The sequence below is a fragment of the Theropithecus gelada genome, chromosome 16 (genome assembly GCF_003255815.1).
Source record: "Theropithecus gelada isolate Dixy chromosome 16, Tgel_1.0, whole genome shotgun sequence".
Classification (NCBI taxonomy): Eukaryota; Metazoa; Chordata; class Mammalia; order Primates; family Cercopithecidae; genus Theropithecus; species Theropithecus gelada.
Genome location: NC_037684.1, coordinates 18,756,496 through 18,775,478, shown reverse-complemented (window position 1 = coordinate 18,775,478; position 18,983 = coordinate 18,756,496). Strand labels below are relative to the sequence as shown.

The window sequence follows — 18,983 nt, the reverse complement described above, 5'->3', positions numbered from 1 at the left end:
TTAATCTTATCTCTCTCTTTTTTTTTTTTTTTTTTTTTTGCCTAGCCTCAGTAAGACAAGAAGAGAATGCTCTAGTATTTAGAATAAAGGGAGCTCAGATTTTGAAATGACAACTAGAGAAAGCCTTACTCTAACTTACTGGAGAAATTTAAAATCAAGGGAATCTGAAATTGGATCCTATGAGGATTGTAACCAGTTGAAAAAAAAAAAAATCCTGAGAATAGGAAAAAGAAAGCCATCCTCCCAGACCATTCTTGTCTTTACCATTCAGAAATGTGTAAGATGTTAAGAGTAGAAGGGACTGTCAACCTCTTTGAGTCCATCTCCCTTCCTTTGCAGATGAGGCTGCATATGCAGAAAGAATAATTGCCTACACCGTGACAAGTGGTGGAGCTGGAAGGAGAACTTCATTCTCATGAGCTTATGTTCTATCCATTAGACCAACTAGCTTCTCATTTTGAACCCAGGACTAACTTTCTATTATACCTGGCTAACCTATTGTGTTTTCATGTGGGTATAGGAAGCAATTTGAAGGCAGCAACCAAGTCCTGTACTTTTTGCAGACACTGTTTTGTTGGAAAGAAGAGTTGGAAGGGCTTTAACATGTTAATGCTTTTCTTAAGGATTATGCTGACAATTTGTCATTTGACTGAAGCCTGTATAAGGAAAAAGAGACTATATAAGCAAGTTAAGCTGAAGAATGTTCAGTTTTAGAGTAAGCGGGGAGAGTATTTACTTTGAGCAGATAGAGACATTGGGGTTTCTTGCACTCTGAGTGGGGAATACTGGGATGAAGAAAATACGTTATGGGCTAATAATAGGGATATTGCCATACAGATAGTATTTCCAGAGACATTTTAAAGCAAACACATTTCTTCCTGTTTTGGCTCTTTTGAGATAGATATGCAAGCATTTTTGTGTTTCTTTTTATTGAGTTGCCCTCTGTTGGTCAATGTGGGATGACTATAGTTGGAATTGAAAGTGCAGAGGGATCTCCTTCCTTAATTCCTGAGTGCCCTATGGAGGAGTAAGAGCCATCTGGATATCAGAAGAGGAATCTCTTAATGAGCTCCTTTTTGTTTTGCTCCAAAGACTTTTGAATTGATTGTTAAATTCACTTTAACTTAGAAGCTTGCCTTTGCTTTTATATGGTATAAACGGAGACAATTCCAGGGTCTCCGTGAGGGACATATGCACCATCAGCTGTTGCTCTGTATTTTGACTTGCCCCCCCCCGGCTCCCCACATCCACAGCCCTGCAAGTACCTGCTCTGGGCAACTGTGACCTATCCTTTTGTCCATAGAGCTTGATCTCGGGTGTTTCCAGGTGGCTTGGCCCTCCTCTGAGACAGACATCAATTGCAAAGATCAGAGTGGGCTGGCTTTTGAAGAGGTTTTTCACATTCTGCTCTGCAGACCTGTTGAGATGTGCTATTCCTTTCATGTTTCCATCCCATCTGTCTCTTGAAAGGGCAAAGGGAGTGTCTTCATGTGACTGAGGGCTATTGATGTTGGCTTCAAATTCATTTCAATTAATTTCTACATTTTTGTCATAGGTATCAGCCATTGAATTCCCTTGATCTTGACATTGCTCTAGCAAGGCTGCCAGTGAGCAACAAGAAGAACAATTTCTGTACACTCTGTAAAGCAAGAACAAAGGAAAAGTTCTCATTCATTCTGGGGGTTATATTAAATGCCATTCTTAATTCTTTCTTTTGTAGAAGATCGGATCCTGGATAATAGCGTATTACAGGATTGTATTCATTATCTAGTTGAGCTTCTAGTGACACCTTGTCAAGCACCCATAATACATTTATTTACTACCGACTACCTCTGTATGCCAGACACTGGGGTTTCAATGACACCACTGCCAATTCTTACAACAACCTTACAAGATAGCTGTTCTCCTTGTATTATAGATGGAAAAAACCAAAAAACAAAACAAAACAGCAACAACAAAACCTAAGGCTAAATTTTAGCCACATTTCCCCAAATTCCATAGCAGGCATATATATGGCAGATGTGTTTGGCATCTGAGTCCAAAGTTTTCTCTTTGCATTATACCAGGGGTATATAAAGGAGCCAAATCTAGCCTGCCACATATATCTGTTTTATTAGAAGATGGCCACACCCAGTTATTTATATATTTTCCAGGGTTGCTTTTACACTATAGTGGCAGAGTTGAGTAGTTGCAGCAAAGACTAGATGGCCCACAAAGCAGAAAATGTTTACTGTCTGGAGCTTTAAGAACAACACTGTTGACCCCTACACTACACTGTTCCTGAAGATGGCCCTGTGGTTGGCAAATAGGATGGTTTTTCTGGTGGCACATTCCAAGTCTAAAATCGGAAAGTCTATCATCTGTCTAACTCATCTTTTTTTTTCTCTTTATGTCATGTTGTCTTTTAAATATTTGTTGTTACGATTTTTTAGAGGCTAGTGGCTTTTACCTCTGAGTCTAAACGCCAGTTAGTAATAGTTTGATTTATTTGTTTAGAGATTTCCTGTCAGCAGTCTTGTAATAGATTGTTTGAGATTCCGAATGGTTTCAAGAAGCATACATACATTTTTCAGCAGATCTTTCTTTCTTGAGGGGAAAAGTCAGCTGAAGTGATTGTGCGGTGTTTAAGGAAGTTCTATTGCTTTCATTTTGAGAGAAGCAGCGTCCCTGTGTTTTTGCCTGATGTTAATGTACTATTACACAGACAAACTCTAGCCAAGGTGGGATTGAGGAAATATTAATATCAGTTTTATGCACCTCGGGTTAATCGAAGGTGTGCCTGGAAAAAAAGCCAGTTGTAAGGCAACAGTTCTTAAATATCAGTGTACATAAGAAACACTTTGGAGTGCTTGCTTAAAAAAAAAAAATGTAGATTTTCAGACCCCCAGCCTGGAGATTCTGGATCAGTAAGTCTGACGTAGATGGCTGTGATGCTTATGAGGGGAAAAAAAAAAATGGGTTTGGGAGGTGGAGTCATGGTTTAATGCAGTATTTCTAGGTAGTCCAAATAAGGGTATTCATGATTTGTTTGTTAATCCTGTTTTAGTTTGCCTCAAAATGCGATATAACTATAAACTTTAAATGTTTAAGTACAACATAACAGGAAATAAAATAATGCCACTGTAAATGTATTTTTACTACTTCTACTACCACTAATAATGCAATAACATTTTATGTTTATGCTTTATAGTTATAGAGTTCCTCATTACACACATCTCATTTGATTTTTATGTCAACCCTTGAGGTAGATGTGGCAAGGGGTATAATTTTCATTTATCAATGAGAAAACTGAGATTTTAAAAACGTGTTTATTTAATTTATTTTTTTCTTCCCCAACATGGCACAGCTAATAAGCACTACATTTAGAATTCCCATACAGCACTTCTGGATTTTAGTCCAGCATTATTTTCAATGTACCATATTATTCTTATGACACTTATTTTGATTTTTAAAGGAAAATATAATCAGTTTATGACTCACTGCCTTCCAATAGGAAGGATAAGCTGTTTATAGTTAAGTACTTAGGTAGTGCCCCACAGGCGACTTAAGGGTGGAGGTGACTGTAGGTATGCACAGATTGGTGAGTCATATGTCTTTATAGAATGTTTCAGGTGTGGAAGAAGAAATCTCTCTCCTTTCTTTGACAGAAACTCTATAAAACAGGTCGGGAGATGCAGGAGAGGATCATGGACCTGCTTGTGGTGGTGGAGAATGAAGATGTAACTGTTGAGCTAATTCAGGTGAACGAGGATTTGAATAATGCCATCCTTGGATATGAGAGGTGAGCAAATCATGTACCCTCTTTACCCCTCTTCCATTTCTACTTTCACCACCAATTACTCAGCATTCTTATCAGAGTGCCTACAAGGAACCCCTCTTTCTAGATCCTCCATTCTCAGTAGGAAAGGTATTGGCATGTGGTGTGGGACAGTTTTCTCTTGTGCAGCTCCTACTCAGTAAATGCCAGAGGTCTTTCTCCTAGTTAAAGTGACATTTCAGCCCAGCATGGTGGCTCCCACCTATAATCCCAGCATTTTTGGAGGCCGAGGCAGGAGGATCACTTGAGCCCAGGAATTCCAGACCAGCCCTGACAACATAGTAAGACCCTGTCTCTACAAAAAATAAAAAATAAGGCCAGGCGCGGTGGCTCACGCCTGTAATCCTAGCCCTTTGGGAGACCAAGGCGGGCAAATCATTTGAGGTCCGGAGTTCGAAACCAGCCTAACCAACATAGTGAAACCCCATCTCTACTAAAAATACAAAAAAATTAGCTGGGCATGGTGGTGCATGCCTGTAATCCCAGCTGCTCAGGAGGCTGACACTGGAGAATCACTTGAAGGGGAGGTGGAGGTTGCGGTGAGCCAAGATCACACCACTGCACTCCAGCTTTGGCAACAGAGTGAGACTCTGCCTCAAATAAATAAATGAAAAATAAATAAATTAGCTGGGTGTGGTGGTTCTAGTAGGTGCTTATAGCCTAGCTACTGGAGAGGCTGAGGTGGGAGGATAGCTTGAGACCAGGAATTTGAGGCTGTGGTGAGCTATGATCGCACCACTGCACTCCAGCCTGTGTGATGGAGTGAAATCCCACCTCTAAGAGAAATAATAAAAAAAAGGGCATGTTAAGGGCATGTTAGGGGCACTGTTTCTGTTGAGAATTACTGGGAATCTCTACTTGCACAATGACTGTATTTCTAATCAGCTGATAAAGAATGAGACCAGTCTGACATAAGGGAAAGAGCTGAACAGGCCTGGATTCAAATCTAGCTGATGATTTTGGATTAGTTGCATAACTTTTCTAAGATTTAAGTTTTTTTCTTTCTTATTTTTTTTTGATGTATTAAATAGGATAATAATACCTTTTTAGAGGGTTGGGCTTTTTTGAGGATTAAATGAGATAATATATATGAAAACACCTAGTAGAGTGCTAGCACATTGACGTCCATTCAATAGTAATTTCTTCTCTTCCTCTGCACCAGTGTCCCATTTAACCTTTAAATTTATTGACAAAGTTTTTCTTCCCACTTATCTTGAGTGAATTAAGAGAATCCATAAAATAAAGCCAGTAGCTATGGACCAAGAATGGTGGTGCACACCTGTAATCCCAGCACCCTGGGAGGCTGAGGTGGGCGGATTGCTTGAGCTCAGGAAGTTTGAGACCAACCTGGGCAACATGGCGAAACCCCATCTCTACCAAAAAATTACAAAAATTAGCTAGGCATGATGATGCACGCCTTTAGTCCCAGCTACTTAGGAGGCTGAGCTGGGAGCATCTCTTGAGCCCAGGAGGCAGAGGTTGCAGTGATCTAAGATCGTGTCACTGCACTCCAGCCTGGGTAACAGAGTGAGACCCTGTCTCAAAAAAGAGAAACATAAAAACCAGTATCTATGAAATGGTAGTGTCTTTCCTTTACTGTCTCATATTTACTGTGTATTCAGAGAAGGGCATCGACTGAAGATGTAAGCCTAGGAACCATGCTTCCTTTCTTTCTTTTTCTCTTTTTTTCTGAGATGGAGTGCCCAGGCTGGAGTACAGTGGCACGATCTTGGCTCACTGCAACCTCCACCTTCTGGGTTCAGGCAATTCTCCTGCCTCAGCCTCCCAAGTAGCGGGATTACAGGCACACACCATCATGCCCGTGTAGTTTTTGTATTTGTAGTAGAAACAGGGTTTCACCATGTTGCCCAGGCTGGTCTTGAACTCTTGACCTCAGGTGATCCACCCTCCTCGGCCTCCCAAAGTGCTGGGATTACAGGTGTGAGCCACCTTGCCTGGCCACCATGCTTGCTTTCTTAGCACTGAAGAAACTCACAATTGTTACTCTTGTTTTCTGTGGAACAAATTTTTATAAACAAAAAAATATCCAAGGAAAACCACATCGTTTTCAGTAGAGTGCTGCCTTCTGGCTTTCGTTTTGGAGAATTCTATTGCAAACCATAAGACCACTGCCTAAAGGCTTCCTCCGAGGGGGAACTTGTGTTTATTTGTCTAGCTCGCAGGAGATTGGATTACTTCTATGAACAGCTTGTTCTGACTGGGCTTTGAACCGTGTGTACCAGAACAACTGTGAAACACTTATGTCCTAAGATTCAGAGAGAAACTCTCGCCTCTAGAAAAGATACTAGTCTCCTAGTTTTCTCTGGCTGCTGTCACAAATTACCACAAACTTAGTGGCTTATCCTCTGTTTTATCTACTTTTGGATGCTCCAGAGGAGAATCCATCTTCCTACCTTTTGCAGCAGCTAGAGGCTGTTCACTTTCCTTGGCTCATGGCCCCTTTTCTCCATCTTCAAAGCCAACAGTGTCTAGTTCAGGCCTGATTGTATCATATCACTCTTACTTCCACTTCTGCCTCTCTCTTCCACCTTTAAGGACCTTTATAACTACATTGGGCTTATCTGTACATTCCCGGATAATCTCCCAATTAAGGGCAGCTTACTAATGTGAACCAAAAGTATCTGAGACAGGTCTCAATTAATTTAGAAAGTTTATTTTGCCAAGGTTAAGGATGCACCTGTGGCATAGCCACAGGAGGTCCTGACAATATGCACCCAAGGTGATGGGGGCACAGCTTGGTTTTTTGTTTTGTTTTGTTTGTTTTTTGGAACAGAGTCATGCTCTGTCACCAGGCTGCAGTGCAGTGGCACAATCTCGGCTCACTGCAACCTCTGCCTCCTGGGTTCAAGTGATTCTCCTGCCTCAGCCTCCTGAGTAGCTGGGGCTACAGGCGTGTGCCACCACGCCCAGCTACTTTTTGTATTTTTAGTAGATACAGGGTTTCACTGTGTTGGCCAGGATGGTCTCGATCTCTTGACCTCATGATCCACCCACCTTGGCCTCCCAAAGTGCTGGGATTACAGGCATGAGCCACCGCACCCGACCATCCACAACTTGGTTTTATACATTTTCGGGAGACATGAGACATCAATCAGTATGTGTAAGATGTCCATTGGTTCCATCTAGAAAGGTGGGACAACTCAAAGCAGGGAAGGGGGCTTCCAGGTTATAAGTAGATAAGCGACAAATGGTTGCATTCTTTTGAGTCTTTGATAAACCTTTCACAGAATACACAATTTACATGTGAGAAGGGGCTAGAGGAATAGTCACTCATACCTTAGTCTGGCTCGGTGAATCTGCATTTCTACATAAGCAGTAGGGCAGAGGACTCAGTCAGTTCTGTCCTTTGTCCTGTACTTGTGAAGATAAGCTATCAGTTTATATTGCCAAGGTGAGATTCAACAGAACTGTTTTAGGGTAAAGATCTTGAGGCCCACAGGGAGTTTTCTCTTGGGCAAATTGTGAGAGAGGTAGGTAGCTTTTTATCTTTGTAGCTATATTAGTTAGGAATAAAATTTGCCTGAGGCAGTTCCCAGCTTGACTTTTCCTTTTGGCTTAGTGATTTTGGGGTCCTGAGATTTCTTTTCCTTTAACAGTAGCAAACTTCATTCTTTTTTCAACCTTTAATTTCCCCTTGCCATATAACCTAACATATTCACTGGTTGTGTTGACTAGGATGTGGGTACCTTTGTGAGGGTGGGCGTTACTCTACCTATCACAGCCCACGCTCTGGCCCCTAAAGATTCATATCCATCCACTTGCAAAATACATTCACCCTATTCCAACATCCCCCAAAGTATCTGCTAATTACATCCAGGGAATAGTTGTGCAAATAAAGAAACTGAAATTTGTCACTCAGGGCTTGATCTAGGAAAGTTGTTCATACCCAGCACATAACTCACTAGAACACAAGAAGCTAATGTTATAACTAGATGGATTTTTTTTTTTTTAGATGGACTCTTGCTTTACTGCCCAGGCTGGAGAGCAGTGGCATGATCTCGGCTCACTGCAACCTCCGCTTCCCAGGTTCAAGCGATTCTTCTGTCTCAGCCTCCCTGGTAGCTGGAATTACAGACCACCATGCCCAGCTCATTTTTGTATTTTTAGTCAAGATGGGGTTTCACCATGTTGCCCAGGCTGGTCTCAAACTCCTGACCTCAAGTGATCCACCTGTCTCGGCCTCCCAAAGTGCTGGGATTACAGGCATGAGCCACAGTTCCCGGCTTAACTAGGTGGAATTTAAAAGCACATGTTTTTGAAAAATCGTTAAACTGCGTGCGCAGATTCTGTCACGCGCATCCTTGTGAAGAGACCACCAAACAGCCTTTGTGTGAGCAATAGAGCTGTTTATTTCACCTGGGTGCAGGCAGGCTGAGTCAGAAAAAGGAGTCAGCTAAGGGAGTTAGGGGTGGGGCAGTTTTATAGGATTTGGGTAGTGGTGAAAAATTACAAAGGGGGTTGTTCTCTGGAGGGCAGGGGCAGGGGTCACAAGATACTCAGTGGGGGAGCTTCTGAGCCAGGAGAAGGAAGCTCACAAGGTAATGTCATCAGTTAAGGCAGGAACTGGCCATTTTCACTTCTTTTGTGATTCTTCAGTTGCTTCAGGCCATCTGGATGTATACCTGTAGGCTTGGACTCAGAGGCCCAATTGAGTATAAACTTATACTTTAAAGTGTTTAGGATCATGAAGTCAAATTGTCTTAACAGTGATACTGTATGTTTCTAAAGCAAATCTCAGTTTGCAAAGCATTTCCACATTCATCCACCTGTACTATCTAGTTTTGCCCCTGAAAATAACTTTCTGAGGAAATAGTTCAAATGTTATTCCCTCTTAGCAGCTGGGGGACCAAGGTTCAGGAAGTCATCTCCTTAGTCATGTAGCTACAAGGTACTAACACTGACACTTGAACCTTGGATTTCTGCCTTCAACTTCTCTAGTCTTTTACGTTTATACTCCTTTACTCTCAGTGGACAAACAATGTAAAATTAAATCAGAGTTGTAGAAGGTCAATTTTTTGGTATGTATTAAGTATCTTATAAAAATACACAGTGAAATAGTGAAAATACTTTAAATATATTTGAATATTTTGGAAAATTACTTATAATGGCAAAATAGAAAACAAATAATTGCTAATAGTAAGAGTGGTTAAAGGTGTGATAGATTCATAAGGTAAAATATTATAGCCATTAAAAATTGTATTTCAGCTAGAAAAATTCTCACAGCGTAATCAAATTAGGATACAGAATTATGTAAAGTATAATTTTAACTAAGTTTAAAAATAGATGCACTTATAGATGAAATACTGGAATAATGTTAATAGATTTAACAATTTCTGGGTGATGAGATTTTTTTTAATACTTTTCTATTTTCTCACAGTTTCCTCTGAGGGTATGAATACTCTGTAAGCTGGAAAAAAGTTATTAAAAGTTTTTTACTGATAATTGTGTGAGGATGAGGCTGATTGTCTTTATTCCTAAATATTTGTGTATTAATAATTGTTAGATTTTTATAGCATTTTCATATATTTTTTTAAAACACATGCATTTTGATCATTTAAACAGGTTTACTAGAAACCAACAAAGGATTTTGGAGCAAAATAACCAGAAGGAAGCCACCAGTGTAAGTGATTAGAAACGTTATAAAATAAACAATTGAACATTTTGCCAATTACAGTAAGAAGCAAGGTTTACCTAAAACAAGTCTTAAAAAGAGGGAGATATGCATTGATAATTTGGAGTGGTTTTAATGGTATAGATTACTTGCCTTAATAACTTAATGTTATTAAGTTAACGTTAATGTTAAACTGTTAATGTCATGTAATGTAAAGTTAATGTTATTAAGTTATTAATAAGAAGCAGGAACTTATGTAGGTGGTTAAGATGGGATTCATACTAATGTTGCCCATTGGTTGAATGGAGAATTCTTCCTTAAAATGCATCCAAATAGGATCCTCCCCTCAACAAAGGAGAATGTATGGGGAGAAAGCTATGATAAACTACATGACACTTTTTTCTTTTTTTTTTTTTTTTGCTTTGTTTTCAGACTACCAGTGAGCCTTCTGCCCCATCTCAAGATCTCCTCGACCTAAGTCCCAGTCCCCGGATGCCTAGGGACACTCTGGGAGAACTCAACACCATGAATAATCAACTTTCAGACTTAAGTAAATAAACACTCAGGTCTTTTCAGACCAGCAGAAGAGCTTGATGTGAAACAGTTCTCCTTAATTACATGATTAAATACCACCTAAGAAGGACTGAAGACAGTTTGACTGTCAGAGCACTATGTTAGGAGATGTGATTACTTCCTGACAAATGGTTGAGTCAAACCCAGTATAGCAATGGGATGTGTCTGGGGGAGGAGGTCCTTGAAACTCATCCTACTCACTTAGAATTTCATGGAATTCACCTGGCCTGCTTTGTAGAGGCTTTTCAGCCCAATGGCCAATACTTAAAGTCTACTCTGAACCTACACACTATTATCATTGGGCTCTTCTGCTACACCTCAGCATCAGGTAAGGGAGTATCTCTGATGCAAGCGGAGAAATTTAGAAATTACAAGGTGAACCAAGTGGTTGTGAAATGAAGAAGGAAAAACACAGGCTTTAAAGTCAGAAAAGTCCAAGTTGAAATGCCAGTTCTGCACCTCTCAGCCACCTAACCTTTAAGACTCTCACTTTATAAAATGGGAACAATGATTGCCTTAAAGGGTGGTTGTCAAGATTAACAAACTAATGTTTATAAAATGCATTGTAAGCTTTGTTACAGCTCTCCAAGTTGTGATGTAAGCTCTGCTACAATGCATTTTATAAACATTTATAAAAGAGTTACCTATCTTACCTAACTTGTTATCTTCTGCTGTCCTTATTCCCAACAAGGGTTTGGTAAATTAGGATAATTTACCTAAAATAGGTAAAATAAGGATGATGAAAAATGCGGAAATCCAGTTTTGCCAAACTAAAAGCAGTTTGTTTTTCTCCTATGTCATCTGCTGTTTCCAGAGTAAAAACACTCAGTATCACTGAATTTGTGGTTTTCTTAGATGTCTACCCAGTTCTAAAATGTTGGCTACTTGTTTATGTAGGCTAGTGGGATGTGTAGAGTCAGTTACATTGGAGAGTTTTCCTGAGTTTTTAATAGAGAATTTTCAGAGGGGAAAGTAATTATTCCCTTTGGGGTATCTCACTTAAGATTATGGCCTGGAGGCCAGGCACGGTGGTTCACACCTGTAATCCCAGTATTTTGGGAGGCCGAGTCAGGTGCATCACCTGAGGTCAGGAGTTTGAGACCAGCCTGGCCAACATGGCAAACCCCCCCCCTTTACTAAAAATACAAAAATTAGCCGGGAGTGGTGGTGGGCACCTATAATTCCAGCTACTCAGGAGGCTGAGGCAGAAGAATCACTTGAACCCAGGAGGTGGAGGTTGTGGTGAGCCGAGATCGTGCCACTGAACTCCAGTCTGGGTGACAAAGTGAAACTCCATCTCAAAAAAAAAAAAAAAAAAATTATGGACTGGAGCTTGAGGTGAAGGTAGAGCTCAGTATGTACTATAACTTTTTACTTTTGTGCTGGGCAGAACAAGATATAAAATCCTTTCCATTCTGGATCAGCTTAGGATTTTAGAAAATCCAATACAATAATATTTCTTACCCTTACAACAACTTCTTCTCATGGCAGGGAAATTCTTTCTCTCTCTACCTACCATAAATGATGCTTTTTAATTTCTCTTAGAGCTAGGAAATCTCATGATTTTATGGTGACAGAAATATCTAAATCTCTTTCATTTGGTGGGTTTTTCTTTTTTTTTTTTTTTTTCTTTTTTCTTTTTGTTTTTACTGTAGAAAATCCAGCGTAATAACTGACTGACAAAATGTTTTAAAGCCAAACAAGTCCATTTTGTGTTTTAGATTTCAGCTCTCCAAGTTCTGATGTAACAAACAACTTAAAACCCAGTCTTCATCCACAGATGGACTTGCTAGCCTTGGAGAATACAGAAATACCCCTGTAAGTATGTCAGTAACACTGCAGAACTAATATGACATTTGGATTCCTTACAATTAAGAAAACCTGATGGCTGGGCGCAGTGACTTACATCTGTAATCCTAGCACTTTGGGAGGCCAAGGCACATGGATCACTTGAGCCCAGGAGTTTGAGACCAGCCTGGGCAACACGGTAAAACCTCATCTCTAGTAAAAATATAAAAATTAGTTGGGCATGGTGGCATATGCCTATAATTCTAACTACCTGGGAGGCTGATGCATGAGAATCACTTGAATCTAGGCGGTAGAAGTTGCAGTGCAGTGCAGATTGCACCATTGCACTTCAGCCTGAGTAACAGAGCAAGACCCTGTCTCAAAAAAAAAAAAAAAAAAGAAGAAGAAAACATGATAAAATAGCAAAAAATAGAGACTTAAGAATCAGACAGTCCTGAATTAGAATCTCAGCACTACTTCCTGCTAGCCATATAACCTAGATGAGTTATTTAGCCACTGTAAATGTTCATTTTTCTTCTAAGAATATTTTCTAGGATTCTTACAAAGATTCAGTGAGATGCTATATGCAAAACTCTTAATATAGCACTTGGTACATAGTAAGCCTTCAATAAATTGTCCCTTTCTGTTATTTTTAGTGGTAACAGGAGATGGGGAAGAACAGGGGAAATACAATGATAAAGGAGGCAGAAAAGCAATGAGGTTCAAAATTAGAAGTAATGGCCCCATCAGTTACAGAGCACTTGCTGTGTGGCAGGCACTCAGTTAAGCTAGTTTTGTTTATTTCATCTAATCTTCACTAAAGTATTTAGGTCAGTGATGTTAGGTCAGGGTCTTGCTCTGTCACTCAGGCTGGAGTACAGTGGTGCCATCATAACTCACTGCAGCCTCAAACTCCTGGGCCCAAGGGATACTCCCACCTTAGCCTCTTAATAGCTGGGACTACAGGTGTGCACCACCATACTGGGCTAGGCTCATTTTTAATTTTTTTTGTAGAGATGCGGTCTCGCTTTGTTGCCCAAGCTGGTCTTGAACTCTAGGCCTCAGGTGATCCTCCCGCCTTGGCCTCCTAAAGTGAGCCACTGCACCGGCCTGTTATCATTATTCCCATCATACACGAAAAGAGACTGCGACTTCTTGGTCATTTCTCTATTGAAGGAACTAGAACTTGCCCAAGTTTGTATGGCCAGTAAGTAGCAAGTCTGATGGACTGATAGTCCAGTATTAAACTTGGACTAATAAAACCTGATAGAGTAGCTGGAACCTCCTGAGTAGCTGGAATTAGAGGCATATGCCACAATGCCCTACTAATTTTTGTGTGTTTTTAGTAGAGATGAGGTTTCACCATGTTGCCCAGGCTATTCTCAAACACCTGGGCTCAAGCGATCCAGGTGCCTCGGCCTCCCACAGTGCTAGGATTACAAGATGTGAGCCACTGCGTCCAGCCATCAGGTTTTCTGATAGTACAGTATTAAAAAGAAATATTAATGACCTATAAACATAGGCAATGATGTTCAACTTTACTTATAGAGAAATGTAAATTAAAGTCTAATAAGAAATCGTTTTCTACTTCTCAGGGTGGCAAAAGTACCAATATTTCATAACATACTTTGTTGGCTATGGAAAGACAGTTACTATGACAAAATTTATGTAACTCTTCTAGGGGCAAGTGGCAATATCTATTAAAATTATAAATGCATTTATTTCTTTCAATCTGTAATCTTATGTGTATAAATTTTTACCACACTTATACAGAGTTAGGTGTTTACAAGATTATTCTTTACAATGTTTTGGGCAATAGCAAGTAATTGGAAACAACTCAAGTATCCATCAGTTGGGGACTGTTAAACATCTGTACAACATATTACTATATAGCTGGGGGATAAAATAATCACCAATATATTTATTGCTAAGTAGGAAAGAAAAGGTGCTAAGTAGTGTGTGTGTAATATATTGCATTTGTGTAAGAAAGTTGTAAATAAGAATATATATTAATATTTGCCTCTATTCACATAAAGAGACAAGAATGATACAGGAAGGAAAATAATGAAAAAGAGTGAAAGAGTGGTTATGTAAGTTCCAGAAGAGGCAGGATAGAATAAATAGCAGTTGAATTTGCCTTATGCCAATGTCAATAGCTTTTTTCCTTTTAAGTGTATATATTTTAGATAATAGGCAATACATTTTCATTATTCAGATATCAAAACAATATACAAAGTTGTATAAGACAATTCTTGTTCTCATTCCCTCTTCATCCTCCCTCTTTCCCTTTCCCTAGTGTCACGCTCTACTCCCACCCAGATAATTACTTTGTTAGGTTCTAATTTGTCCTTCCATAGTGTCTGTAGGCAAATATGAATATGAATTTCTCCATTACTCAATAAAATGCAGCATACTATCACTCTGTTCTGAACTTTGCTTTTGTTTTTCACTTAACATATTTTGGCAGTGTGTTTATAACAGTGGATTTAGATTTTTTAAAAAGTTGCCTAGTGTTTTGTTTAAATACTTGTGTACCCAATCACTGAATTACTTTTCTATATTTAAAAGGGGGAGGGGCAGAGGGAGGAAAATGAAAAAGAAGAATCAAACTGGGAAGAAAAAAGAGCAAAATATAAGGGAAGAAGAGAAGAAAGGATTCATGTGTTGGGAAATGATAAAGTGTCAATGGCTCTCTCATGAAGATACTGAGTTAGGTCAGTTTCTTTGGTTGGCTACCTCTTGTCTTGGCTACATACAATACAAGTAAATGCTGACATGTAGGCAGATTGAAGTTGCTTGGTAAATAATGTGGTTTAAAGTAGGTGATTCTGTTTGAGTTGTCTTGCTAATCTTGTTGGGTAATGTGAGAAAGAATAATACAGATAAAAGCCCATTAACAACAAGTATCTATAAAATTCATTAAGAGTCAAATTTCAGCTAATAGCTGCCTGTTTTATTCTGTAGCCTACTGGATCTAATAATTCAGTGTGCATAAAAATCCCTTGGGTGACTGTCAAAAAGTTGCTGGTCCCCAGAAACTCTGATTCTGAGAATTAGGACATGACATAGCTTTTGGGGGGCCACCATTTAACCCACTAATGGAACTTCTTGAATGTGGTTTGTGGCTTTATGTCTTTCATCAAACTTGTGATGTTTTTAGTCTTTTTTTCAGAACTACAATCTTTCTGCTCTTCTGCTGGAACCCTGATGACACAAATTTTAGACCTGTGCCATTGTCTCATAGGTGTTTGGGGTCCTGTTTGTCTGTTTTACTCTTTGCTTCTCTCTGTTTAGATTGGATACTTTGTGATTTATGTTCAAGTTCACCGACTGTTTCCTCTGTCATTTCCATTTTGCTATTGAGCTCATTCTGTAAGTTTTTTTTTTTTAATTCAGTTATTGGGGTTTTTAGTTCTGAAATTTCATTTTGGTTCTTTATATCTTGTGTTTTTGCTGTGACTTTATTTTTCCGTGTTTTTTTTTTTTTTTTTTTAAAGATTGTTTGCAGTTCTTTGGAGCATGTGTACAATAGCTGCCTTAAATATCTCTGAGATAATTTCAACATCTGTGTCCTCTTGGCATTGATATCTGTTATTGTCTTCTCGTGCAAGCTGAAATTTTCATGGTTCTTCATATGCCTCATAATTTTGGATTCTATCTTGGGCATTTTTAATGTCTTATTAGGAGACTCTTGGTCTTAATTTAAATCATATCAAGAATATTGATATTTTGATTTTAGTATGTAAACAACCTGGTTAGATTCATACCACAATTTTACCCCTCTTCTATGGGGGGTGGCTCCAATGTCAGCTACATTTTCAAAGCCTTTGCAGTGCCATTCAAATATGTCTCATGTATGTTCCATCCTGTGGTCAATCTAAGGTCCAGATGGCAGGTTGTTTGCTCACTTCTCACCATTTTTGGCATCGTGACTGCGGTGGGATCCGGGGGGTGAGCTCAGTATTTCATAAACAACTTCATGGGGTTGTTTCCTGAGTCCTCCATCATCGTGATTTATCTGGTACTTTCTAGTTTCCTGGGACTCCCGTTTTTGTTTCTCCAGTCATAAAGCTGGAGCTTTAGTTACCCTATGATACCACACATTTCCTTGACTATGCTTATGTCTGTGACTAAACGGCAGGAGAGAAAGGAAAAAAGCTGTGGGTATCACAGCTCCTATTGAAGAAGATTCTTCTCACTGTTTCAATTTCCTACAGGTCCCATTGCCTCTGCTGTCGCTACAGCCACTTTGGGGTTGCCTGTGGTTTGGGGTGTGAGAGAACAGAGAGAAGAGGACAAAAAAAGGGACAAGAGATTTCCACATTCTGAGTGTTAGGATTATTTTCCCTTTCCTGCTCCTTGAGAATGAGAAGGCTTCTCCTAGAGTTCTGTCTTTCTCATTGATGCCTAGGGTTCAGGCTGCATTGCATTTGGTCAGGAAATACAAAGGGACAGAAAACAGTAAATTCACCAACAGTTCAGTGATACTTGAATTCTGGTCTTCTTTCCCAATGAGGCTGCTCCTGTTATTCAGAGTCCTCAAAGAGTTGCTCCATGCATTCTGTCCACTTTTAAGTGACATTCAGTGGAGAGACAGGGTGCAGTACATTTGCTCCACTTTATCCTGGACTGGAACCCTCACAGCTTTCTTCTTAACCTGTGTTCTATACTACTGCTCATCCTTTAGGAAACGATGGGGTGGTAGCTACTCTGATGGAAAGACTAAAGGCTCTGTTCTTAGTGTTGTGTGCATACTCCACAGTCTCAGGGCTCCCACTGCCCATGGCATCAAAACCTGATGTGCACTGAAAAACCAATTGTTTTATAAATAGTTATTACAAAATGACACTTTATGCAGTCTGAAGGTACATTTTAGGTTTTGTTTTTAGACTAGGAAAATGATCTTACTTTTTGCATTTGTGTTCTCACTGTAGGGTAATCATTCTGTGTTATCACACTATCCTAGGTTTTCCCAAAGGATCAGCCAAAACCTCACCTCAAGCCACGCATATGATAACGTAAGTAACAAGACTCTTTTCTAGCAGCAGATTCTTGTGGCCAGAAAATAACTCACGGTCATTAATTCCCATGTTCTGCTCAGTATTGTGTTGATGCGCAGCCCCTGTTGGCAAGATGGTTAAGGATCAAAATTTTTTTGGAGTGTGTAATTGCTGTCTCCACTTCCTTTGCTTGTATTCTCTTTGACAGACTTCAGACACGCTCTTCTACCACTCTGTGGACATAACTCTTGTCAAGATCACTGGTGACTTCTGTATTATGAAATTTAGAACTGCAGTTCCATAGTCCCTCATTTTATCTAATTTATCAGCAACAAATGACAAAATCGATCACTTCCTCCTTCTTGCACACATGGCTTTCAGATATCAGTCACTTTGGTTCTTCTCCTGCCTCCCTTTCATTTCTTCTCCATCTCTTTTGCTGGCTCTTCCTCCTCTACTGACCTTTCATTGCTGGAGACCCCAGGGATCAGGCTTCAGACTTCTCTATCTACATTCATTCCTCTGTGGTCTTTTGGTCTCATACCTTGAAATAACCATTCAATTTCTGACAACCTACAAGTTTGTATCTCTTGTAGCTCAGACCCCTTCTCTAAACTCAGAACTCATACATCCACTTTCCACTTAATGTCTTCTCTTGATTTCTTCCCAGTCTCCACTCTCGACCTGCCCTTCCTGCAGGCTTCCCACCTCAGTCAATGGCCACTCTACTCTTTGCTGCATGGGTCAAAAACCTTGGGTAATAGTGTTTGACATCCACCTTTTTACTTTTACTTTTGCCTTTTACTTTTAAAGTATGTCAATTATCCAGCCACTTCTTACCACCTCCACTTCTGCATCTTAGTCCAAGCCACCATCAGGTGGACATTGCAGTGGCCTCTAAGGGAAGCCCTGTTTCAACCTTTGCCTCCCTTCACATCCCTCCTGCCCACCTCATAATCTATTCTCAAAACAAAAACTGGGGCATTCTTTTTCAAAAAGTAAAGTCATATTATGTCACTCATTTGCTCAAAACCCACCTATGAGTTTCTTCCTCACTCCATTTTACTCAGTAAATGCCTGAAATGCTGATCTGACCACACCTGTCACCTCTCCAGCCTCACCTCCTGCCTCTCTCTACTTTGGCTCACTCTGTTCCAACCACACTGGCTGTCCCCACTTCAGAGACTGTGAACTTGTGTCCTCTTCAGTAACCACAAGACTCACTTTAGTCAGGCTCTGCTTAAATGCCCCCAATGATGAGCCATTTCCTGACCATGACCTATTAGAGCAGTATTCTACTTCAGTCTCTCTCCCACCCACTACTCTGCTTTTATATTAGAGCACATGCCATTGGATATCTGTTTACATTTGTTGATTGTCTGTGTCATCAGGGCAGGAAGTTGGTCTGCTTTATTGCTTTATTAATAGTGCCTGGCAGCTGATAGGTACCCAGGATATATTTGTGGAATGAATGAGGAAAATTCTGAGAAATTTCTAATAATGATTTTAATGTTTCATCAGTCCTGATTTTGTTGTGTCACTGAGTGCCTCTTTGTAGATTTAAGATTTTTTTTTTCCTACTCAGGACTGAGATTTTATATTCAGAGTGAAATAACAGAGAATCTGGCCTGAGCCATTGAATCTGCTTCATTTTTAAAAGCAATGTATGTTTTTGTTTTTGTTTTTTTCAGTTTCTATGGGAAATGGGGTGCATTAGGCATAAATCCAGACAAACATATAGTAAATTCTTGCCTTTGAGATAGAATCTCACTCAGTCACCTAGGCTAGAATATATAGCAAGATCATATGATCGTAACTCACTGCAGCTTCAAACCCCTAAGCTCAAGCGATCCTCCTGCCTTGGTCTCTGGGGTAGCTGGGACTACAAATGCCAGCCACCATGCCCAGCTTTTTTTTTTTTTTAGAGCTGGGGTCTTGCTGTTGCCTAGGCTGATCTTGAACTCCTGGGCTCAAGTAATCCTCCCGCCTCATCCTCCCAAATTGCTGAGATAGACAAAAAAAGGACAAGAGACAAAAAAAAGGACAAGAGATTTCCACATTCTGAGTGTTAGGATTATTTTCACTCAGAATGTGGAATCTGGGCATGTAAGCCACCATGCCCAGCAGAAATGAAGTAAATCTCGTAAGTGATGATTACCTAAAAATACTAAAG

General features: G+C 39.8%; 1 protein-coding gene across 7 annotated transcripts in view; it reads left to right on the top strand.

Moving 5' to 3' along the window:
• TOM1L1 (target of myb1 like 1 membrane trafficking protein) overlaps positions 1-18,983 on the top strand; it is a 58,987-nt gene that overhangs the window by 26,932 nt on the left and 13,072 nt on the right. For all 7 annotated transcript variants that reach the window (XM_025361496.1, XM_025361502.1, XM_025361501.1 and 4 more), the window contains 5 exons: positions 3,648-3,781; positions 9,401-9,458; positions 9,882-9,999; positions 11,744-11,840; positions 16,777-16,828. In XM_025361496.1, coding sequence (XP_025217281.1) covers positions 3,648-3,781; positions 9,401-9,458; positions 9,882-9,999; positions 11,744-11,840; positions 16,777-16,828 — 459 coding nt within the window. The remainder of the gene's footprint in view (positions 1-3,647; positions 3,782-9,400; positions 9,459-9,881; positions 10,000-11,743; positions 11,841-16,776; positions 16,829-18,983) is intronic.